The sequence below is a fragment of the Toxoplasma gondii genome, chromosome X, assembly GCF_000006565.2.
Source record: "Toxoplasma gondii ME49 chromosome X, whole genome shotgun sequence".
Taxonomy (NCBI): domain Eukaryota; phylum Apicomplexa; class Conoidasida; order Eucoccidiorida; family Sarcocystidae; genus Toxoplasma; species Toxoplasma gondii.
This window is the reverse complement of record NC_031478.1, coordinates 3611259-3620793: the sequence shown is the minus strand read 5'-3', so window position 1 is coordinate 3620793 and position 9535 is coordinate 3611259. Positions and strand designations below refer to the sequence as shown.

Here is a 9535-nt window from a genome sequence, read left to right as displayed (position 1 = left end):
TAAGAAACAGCACTTGCTCGAAGAGCAAGGTGCCTACGTAACGCGTGTCGTTTCTCGTGACAACTGTTATTGTGTGCCTCTTGTAAACCATTTGCGCGACTCGGATCCGTCTCAGCCACGGAGAGAAGCCACAATTCTCGAAAGTAAAGGCAACGCGCTTTCTCGCTTCTGTATGTCGCTGCTCGGTTTGTCGACGTGGCACTCGCGTCGAAAAGCCAACGTTACGTGCACGGAGTTCAGACCGGAAAGGCGGCATTATATGTCACGAGAAATGAAACACTGTTCCTAGACGGTCCACGCTGGAGCATCCCTCTCGAACTTTCTACACTCTGATAGGGTGACGCGGGTGTTCGTTTTCGAGCGACAAAAATGCTGGCATGAGCAGATAAAACTGCAAGCTCGTCAAAGATTTCTTCCTGGTCTCGTCTCTCCCATCCAGCATTTCTGCTGTAGACTAGGCAGAGCTCTGCGCTGCTCACAGAATCCTCTCTGTCATATTGACCGTAGCTTTACTGTAGGGACAAATCCACAAATTGTCGATGAGATTGCAAACACAATCCTAATCTGACGTGCCCCACACTAGGAAAGCGACTGCCAAAAGGATAATTAAGGCCGTACAGCTTTTTACAGGCGTTGTTTTCCTAGATATCAAAAAAACGACGAACCACAGTCAGGATGAATAAACCCTTCCCTAAACTTCTGTCCCACCGCAGTGAAACTCCCTTGATGAGACGCAATTAATGGAAACGATCGTTTTTCACCTGACGTTCCGTCCGTGGCGGACACTATCGGTCACAGGAACAACCCAGAAAACACGGGTGAATAAATAAACTGACCACTCGAGACAAAGACCCCGATTTCTCAAGCCTCCCTTTTAATCTCGTCTCATGGAAATCTGGGCTGTCGTTGTATCCGCTCTAACACGCAGAACAAAAGCTTCTGGTCCTGTTCCTGATAAACCGGAATGCTGTCTAGTCTTTATAAATGCGGACTCATGAGAACTGCCTATAGCTACCACGGCATTCAACTGTTCTTGGAAAAAGCAGCACACGCAAAGGCATCACAATGCCCCCCTCAGTGTTCTAGATGGACACTAGAGCCCCTAGAGAGAACTAGGCAGACCAAAACCGCCCTTCTGCGCCTACGCTTGGGTACACGAGGAAAAATGCTTTGTCCAATTCCAGAGCATTACGACGCTCGTTTGTCTCCTCGACGTCAGCAGGTTCTGCGGGACTCCCGTGCTCTCTGCGTTCCTATTTGACGTCCTCTGTGAGGTTTGCGCCTGTCTGTGCGTGCAAGAGTCTCTCCCTGAAAAGCAAGCCTGACGAGATCAGTAAATTTAACGTGTGTGAGGATCTATACAGTGGACTAGTGCAACAAGACGAATGTGAACTGACAACGTGAGCAAAGACATTCCAAGGTGACTCCATTCATGGAAATTAAAAGACCGATAATGTGGTAACTACAGTACATGGCGTGGCTATGATCTTTATGTTCTTAACGTCAGCTTTGTACGGCTTCGTCGATCCCCAGGCTACCAGAAAAAGCTGAATATTCCGCCTCCACTTTCATCCTCGAGCGGCATGTCCTGCTTTGTCTTCACCGCTTCCTTGTGCTTTTCCCTCTTCCTGTGAAGCCAAACGCACGGACACGAAAACAGCTTTTACCATATATCGCCAAGTAGCGGAAAACGGGCTTTTTCGCGTGGACTGTGGAAGCGAGAGCAGACCCTTGTGTTTCTCGTTTGACTATCGTCGTCTATTTCAGGTGTGCGAAATAATGCCTATATCACACACGAAAGGAACGACTGGCTACCACCAGTTATCCTTGTTTCTGTTAAGCACGTGGACTTCTGCTCTCATGCTCTCTCGATGCGAATTCCCAGCCGAAGGCGGAAACGAACAGAGCGAAAAAACAGTTGTATGCGTGCTTGGTTTCCTAGAACCAGAGTGCAACGAGGGTAAGTGAATTGGGATGGCTATGTGCACAACCCCCTGTGTTGTTTCTGTGTTTTGCTGCTTTCAAGCCGATGCAGATAATCACCGATACGATGCTACACATCGCAGTATCGGAACAACTCGAAACATCTCTGGCAGGGAATAGCTGTTTGCCGTGCGGGTCCTCACAGTCGGAGAGGGGACTTGTGAGGAACCCAAGATACGGAAACGACGGAATGAACGCATTCCGTTGAGGAATGGAAATGCCGAGGACAAACAGAGAGGGCCAGAACTGACAGCTTGCACAGATGTCGCTTGCTGTGGCGTTGATTCGAGAGAGACCCGGCAACGAAGACGCACGTCGCGTGTGTGAGGAGGCCTTTGTGCCCAGCTTATACCGTTGCAGTCCGAAACGCACCGTTGCTTTCCTCGATCTTACCTTGGGTCCATGGCTGCGACAACGTCGATGAGTTTGTTGTACTTTTTGACGAGGGTGTTGTACTTCTGCACAAGCTCCATGTACACCGACCTGGCTGTCTTGAGTTTTTCGCGCATAGTTTCGAGTCTCTTCACGAGCTCCTCTTCGCCTAGTGAGTGCAGCTCGCCACTGTCTGCTTCGTCGGTAGTTAACTCAGCTATCTCTGTTCTTGCTTGTTCCTCCTTGCCTTCTTCCTCGTCGAATGTTGCACCTCCCTCCGGTTCCGCCTTGGCCTCGTCTCCGCTCTCGTCGTCCGTTTCTCCAATTGCTTGCTCTGACTTTCGCCTCTGTCTCTCGTGCACCGCCCGTCTCTTCCACTTTTGCACCTCTTCACGGGTTTTCTCCAGCTCGTCCTCCAGGTCGTGCACTTCCTTTGACTTCGCCTTGCCGGCGGACATGACATCCCCTTCGCTGGCAAAGGTGCTCGCCACATCTTCGCCGAGTTCCTCTTGCAGTCTGGCATTCTCGCGTTCCAGCCCGAGTTTCTCTGTTTCAAGTTTCTTCTGTTCCTTCTCAAGGATGGCCACTTTCTGCCGCAAGTTTTCCGCTTCCTTTGATAGCGCTTCCACTTCCACGCTGACCAGCTTCTTCTCCCCCGGCTGCTGGTCCTGTACAGCCTTCTCGTCGCGTTCGTTCCTGAGACGCACCACTTCCTCCTCCATCTGGCTCATCCGCTCCTGAACCTTCTGTCTCTCCTGTCGCTCCTGCTCGCGCTCTTCTTTTTCACGCTTCGCTGCCTCCTCCAGGGCTACCTTCGCCTTCTGAAGGGCCTCATTCTCGGCCTGCAGCTTGGCCGTCGCCTCTCGCGCGTCCATCTTCCTCTCCTTCGCTTGCGTTTCTGCCGCCCGAATCTGCGCCGCAAACTCCTCCTGCACGCGTCGCTTCACATGCTCTTTCTCGCTCTCGGCTTGTGCGAGCAGCTGCCGCTTCTCTTCCTCGCTCTGAAGAATCCACTGCGTGCGCTCCTTCTCCAGCAGTTCGCGGACGTCTGAAATGTCCTTTCTGTACCGTTCTTCCGCCTCCTGGAGCTTCGCCTCGAACTGCCGCCTCGCCGCCGCCCCTTCCTCCTTCATTTTCGCGCGAAACTTCTCCATTGTGAGCGCCTCGTCCTCTCCCGCCACCTTCTCCACCGCCGCGGATGAAGCCTTGGCTTTCACCTCGGCTTTGGCGGCTGCGATCGCCACTTGGGTTTTCGCCTTCGTGTTCTCAAGTACAAGTTTCTTCGTTTCCTCTTGCGCGGCTGAAAGCCGTGTCGTGTACTCGGCAACTTGGTGCTCCAGTTCGGCGATCCGATCTTCGTACTGCTTGCGAGTTGCCTCTTCACATTTCACCGCGGCCTCGGCCGCGCGAGCTTGGAACTGAATGGACTCTACAGCCTTTTTTGTTTCGGCCAGCTGGGCCGCATAGTCCTTTCCCTTCGCCTCGGCAGCCACCAGCTGAGCCTGAAGAGTTTTCTGCACTCGCTCCAGAGCACTGACTTTCTCACTCAAATGCTTTTCCGCTTGCTGCGCCGCTTCACACTGCGCGGCCAGTGCATGCGCGCGTGCCTGAAGTTCCGTGTTCTCTTGGGAGGTCTGCAAGAAACAAAACTCTCAAGCCACTCGACTTCGATTGAGACGAAGAAGCAGTAGTCTCAGGACGAGACTGGTCACGCTAGCATCTGAGTACTTCTCCTTTTCTCCTTGTTACTTCGAGTGGTAACCGCGATCCGCGTAGTATGCCACACCAACATCGAGAGTGAATATGGAGCAAACCTACAGGTATTCGATCTCCTGTTTCCTAGCGCCATTCGTGAGCTGCTTTCGTCTAGTCCAAACTACAAAGTGAGCTAGATAGATACATGGAAGTGACAAGCGTCGCTTGATGTAAATACAGGTCAAAACGACATCTCTAGTGTTGGCGTGGAGGCTTGTCAAACTCAGTGAATACAGTTTCGGAGCTGCGTAATCTATACGCTAAAAGAGTGTCCAATCCAAGAAGGCAAAAGCACAACCTGTTGTGCGAGATAAAACAGACAAATGCTGAATCGAGACAGGGAACGCAGCAAACGCAGACAGACGCACCGGCATCCGAGGGGAGCCGGATGACGCAGTCGGCTTGCGGACGCGAAAGCACAAGGCGGCAGATGAGGCAAGACGGGGCAGCAGACGAGAGGGAGGAAGGAAGAGGAACGGGGTGGTTGTCAGACGAAATGTGCTCTTTGGCAGAGAAAGGGAAAGCGGCTTAGGCGTCGAACAGGATGAAAGCTTAAAGCAGCCTCAACAAAGACTGTATACGTTTCTTTGCTGTAAAAAGGCTTATCCACTTGCCAGACGTCACACGGTTGGAAACGCATACAAGACAAAGGTACGCAGGCACACACTGACTACACGTAGAGATAAACATTTCCACCTGTATGGATGAAGGCGCCAGTTGAGTACATGCATCCGGATGTAGGCACACAAATTGGGAGAGTGAACAATCACCTGAAGGAGAAGCCGTGACTCTTCCTGTGCCTGGTGAACTGCCTTCGACCGCGCCTCCTGGTTTAGAGCTTGACTTGCACACACTTGTCTCTGCAAGCAGTCGAACCGAAACAAAATGCTGCGCCAACAGAGGAGGTGATTCTCCGGACGCGCGTCTACCATCGTACGCATATACAAAAACGCGGAACTAGAAATGTTCACCACCAGGTACTATCGGGTGGTTTGCGTACTTCGTCGTTATTGCTAAAATGCAGAAAAAAATGTTATCCACATGTGGCAAACTCATATCTTCAGCGGTACTGCAGACACACAAACTCAATGGAGAAAGCAATACTGTGAAGCCTCTCGAAACAGACTTGGAAGGCAGCTAACAAACTGGCACGCTGGGGCAAACACATGGAACCGCGACAGTTAGCGTCGAGAGAGAAAACACTCCCCGGCAGGAGACTGTGTCGAACAATCTGAAAAAGCGATGCATGCGGAATTCAGATAAGAGGAAATGCAGCTCACGAAATTCTGCGAAAGCTGTCGCAGTTCCTTCTGCAGATACTCGATCCGGTCCCGCTGTGCCCGAACTAGGTCCAGAGTCACTTCTTCCTCTTGCCGCATTGCTCGAGCCTGCATGGAAACGGAGCATGGGGAAATGATAAAGATGAAGTGATGCTCGCGTGGAAATCGAACAAACCAGTGGTCTCGGTGTTCTGGATTGGTCGGAGGGAAAGAGTGGACGAGAAAGCGTACACATCCGGTAGGTACACTTGCCAGACGAAGTGAACTTGCATCATTTCATGCAGTGATGGGGAAACGAAAACACACAGCGAGACAAGCGAAGGCGCAAAAGATAGCGTCTCCTCTCGTTGGGGAAACGCCTCTTAACAAGCAGTGAAACGACAGTGGAAGAGCAAGGAAGGCCGCATTCACCTGTCTGAAGTTCTCAGCTTCAGACACCGCTACGAAGACTTCATATTGATGGAGACGGAGTGCTTCGGTACGTGAGGTCTGACTGCCAGCGCGCGAACTTGCGCGGACAGGCATTTGGGATTTGAAGAATACAGATGATACTCTTCAGCACGCGGATACAACTCGATCCGTTACGAGTGAACATACTACATTCTCCGGGCATTTTGTCATCATCAAAGTCCCGTCGTTGATTCTAGCCACATTTTAAAACGGGACAACCGCATGAAGCCTTGTAGTCACTTCCACAATTCCTGAAAACACACAGAAGCCACCACCATTCCGTATTTTCCCTACCTCTAAAACGGCGCGATTCCTCTCGAATATGATTCCCTGCACAATGTCCGCCATGGTGTCCTGTTGGGCGTAAGCCGCGCTTCCGTGTCCGATCGGCATCTTGGCAGCATGAACGCTTCCGCAAAAAGGGTAAAAACGCATCCAACCCTTTACGGCTCCAGCTGGGGGACCTAGGGGAACTAGAGGACGTGGAGAGCGGCGAGGTGTGTTCACAACAGTCCGAAGGGTCAAAGGACGGACAGCGAGAAAATCACACACGGCAGCGAAGTGGCGTGCAGAAAAATTCAGGTGGTATTGCGCCGAGAATGGCGTTGCGGATTTGGATCCCTCAGATCAGAAACGTAGTATATCCTCCAAGAAAAATCTTACAAATAGACCCGTCTTAGAGATTACTTCCATCAGCACGATTGTACTGATCAGCCTCGCCTCCAACGAATTTGGATGGCACTGAGGACCCCTCCGAGCGGAGTGGATGCAGACTAGAAGCTTCCAAAGCATTTAATTGGGAGCTTTTTCCATGAGTAGGAGAAGCGTTGCCGTGCCATGACCACCGCATGCAAACAAAGGCTGATCGAAAAATGTATCTTTGGTGCTCAGCCACGCCAGGTGCATGAGATGCACATGTCTCGGATGTCGTTCGAGGCAGAGCGCTTGCGTAAGTGTCTTTACGAGAAACTCAAAGGGATACAAACGCACTACGCAATCAAGCCCCGAAAGAATGAGTTATGCTTAATGAGGCGGTGAAGGGTTCTTCACGTTCACACTTGAGCTCTGGAAGTGCCAAGAGGAAACGCCAGTGGTTGTGCCTTTTCACACATAGACAAATACGTTCTAGGAGTTTATTTGAAGGCACAAAATGACACAGAGCGTCACAGGGCTACCCGGGGAATCGCCGTGGTGGACATGGACGCGCTACGTCCATGCGGTCACCCGGGGATTGGCTCCTGAGGTCTTCTGTTCTGTGGTCATGAGAGACGGCTTTTGGCGTTGTGGGTAGATTCCCCCGATACGTGCAGGGCAAGCAATGCCAGTGGGACACAATTCTGTACCTTCACTCTTCTACCCTGCTCGAGAGGCAACATGGCGTTCGCCTATTCGAACACCGTGTCTCATTCCGGAGACAAGAACAAGTTGCTAGTCCGTCGCGGCGCGGCAGAAGCGAGGAAATATTCTGCGCCAGCGAGAAAAAGGCACTTCGCAGGCTTCACGTAGGCCAACGAACCGCTTCGTCGAACACGATGCAATCTGCAAACCGGAAAATATCCCCTTCGTATTCAGTGACACGGAAAGCGCCTGTCAAGCTGGCGTATGAGCCGCGGACACAAGCACCGTGCGTCGACCATCAAGAGGCACGCGGTGCAAATTGTTCCCCGGGGAAATACACGTGCACAGTTTAGACTACACCGACGAAGCAAAGAAAAGTTAACGGGAGAAAAAGGGAGATACGGTTTCCACACAAGAACACATCGGTTTTCCTAAGATGCGGTGCTAGGCATCCACCGTACAGTGTCGGACGCCTACGAAACCAGAGAAAAAGTGGCATGGACCGTCTTGGTGGCAAACCAGAAGGCGAAGCAAGTCACTGGTTCGTTCTCTTTACTCACGATCTACCTGCTGGGAAATTTAATTTAATTTCCGCGCTCGGTAGTTCGTGAATCCGAGTGCGTCACCGTCACCGGAAAAGGCCGGTGAGGCGCCATGCAGTCTGCATCGAATGCGGACGACACTTTGGGAAAGTACTGGAACACATAATTAGTCAGATGACTTCTGCCAGATCTAGAAGGAAGCCATATTTCTTTTGTGGAAAAGAAAAGTTGACTGTGGCTGTACCCAACACAAGCAAGAGACACGGGTTCGGATGAGCAGAGTAGCACCACGCGTGCGCGTCATTGCCTCACGCTAGCAGCTCGTGCCCACCCGGTAGCCAGCCTTGGAGGGCAGGTTAGAAATAACCCTGTAGAAAATATTTCGAGATTTTTTGTCCCTGTTTTCCTTCGTAGAAGAAGAGGTGGAATTTCTTTGGGGAAAAAGCGGAACGGAAGCGAGAAACGAGAGAGGGAGTATTGTCAGCAGTGGAGAGACAAGACAGTAGTGGGCACTCATGCATTGACACCCAGCGCACGGGCACACGGTGTGTTCACTGATGAAACTTCGAGTCCCATATACGATCCAGTAAGAAACGCACGAAATGGACGCAGAAACGCACAAACGCCTCAGTTGTGTTTGAACGCTGTTGTCTTCGACATGTGAGTTAGTAAGTCGCTAGTAAGTCCAGTTTGTGAAGTACCTGTCACCCGACAGTACATTCAGAGCCCATACGTGAAGCCACAAATGCCCCTCCAGAGCCCATTCGTGAAGCCACAAATGCCCCTCCAGAGCCCATTCGTGAAGCCACAAATGCCCCTCCAGAGCCCATTCGTGGAGCCACGAGTGGTTTATGGTTTATGTTATGTAGCCACGAGTTGATTAGGGATTATGTTATGCAGCCACTCATTTGCCTCCAGTGACTCCACAAATGCATGTATTACCCATAATTGGATAAAGAGGGCCAGGCTTTGGCGGAAACAACTAGAAGGGGTACATTGGAGAAGGTAAAATCTGATTCTTGGTTGGCTTTCCAAGCTTCCACTTGTTACAATCCCAAGCTCCGTTTCCTGGGTCGCAGCCATAAGCGTGGGAGACTGAATTTTCACAGGCGGCATAGTTTGCACAATATCGATTCAGGCCTCGGCTTTGTTGAATGAATCTCTTACTACAGAAACGGGACCTGCTCGTTCACCGTTGCGGTTTTGTCGCTCGATAGTGCACAAAACACAGTTCCGTGTTCCCTGGCATCAGCTTCTGGAGTTGGTATTCTGCCGGTTTCTCCTGGGAAGTCAAGTGCGTTCTCACTTAACAACTGGAGTGAACAGAGTTCGAAAGGGGATTGAGGCTGTGCAGGGGGTTAAACCTATCTAAAACGCAACCGACGCAGAATAACCTTTTCGGGGGTAATATATTGAAATCCAGCATTTTTAGCTCCCGCAAACGGTCTAGTCGTCTGGAAACAACTCGCTTTTGCCAGCGTACTCTAATGCTAAACTCATCTTGTACTTGCGGTTTCTTTGTTGTAGTGATGTTTCCAATCCAAGCAATGATATATATCATTCTATCGTTTAGATTGCACTTCAGAGGCGCCTTGAACATTTGCTTGCGTTCACCCTATAGCTGAGGAAGTAGTAGCCCCAATCCACTACTCTACCAGTCAGGCCCTCCACAGTGAGGATACGTTCTTTGTTGCATTTGGGTAATGTATGGCCAGATCAGAACTTCGAAACAATGAATCCTCTCGAAGACGGTGATACTCCTACACACTCAACTCACAGGGGCACTCTGGAATACGGAAATGGAAATACTAGTGG

General features: G+C 51.0%; 1 protein-coding gene across 1 annotated transcript; it reads right to left on the bottom strand.

The window, feature by feature from the left end:
- Positions 1–30: 30 nt before the first annotated feature.
- On the bottom strand, positions 31–7930 carry TGME49_223750 (hypothetical protein). Its single transcript, XM_018780015.1, has 5 exons — positions 6135–7930; positions 5391–5498; positions 4881–4970; positions 2377–3989; positions 31–1628 (listed from the first exon to the last, which is right to left on the bottom strand). The coding sequence occupies exons 1-5, from the start codon at positions 6273–6275 to the stop codon at positions 1535–1537; spliced, it is 2046 nt and encodes a 681-aa protein (XP_018635909.1). The 5' UTR covers positions 6276–7930; the 3' UTR covers positions 31–1534.
- Positions 7931–9535: the final 1605 nt, after the last annotated feature.

Excerpts from the sequence above, each read along its gene's own strand:
- TGME49_223750 (XM_018780015.1), bottom strand. The coding sequence starts at position 6,275 with ATGCGTTTTTACCCTTTTTGCGGAAGCGTTCATGCTGCCAAGATGCCG. Across the intron at positions 5,499-6,134 it reads GGAATCGCGCCGTTTTAGAG|GCTCGAGCAATGCGGCAAGA; the intron begins GTAGGGAAAATA and ends GTTTCCATGCAG. Across the intron at positions 4,971-5,390 it reads GACAGCTTTCGCAGAATTTC|AGACAAGTGTGTGCAAGTCA; the intron begins GTGAGCTGCATT and ends GACTGCTTGCAG.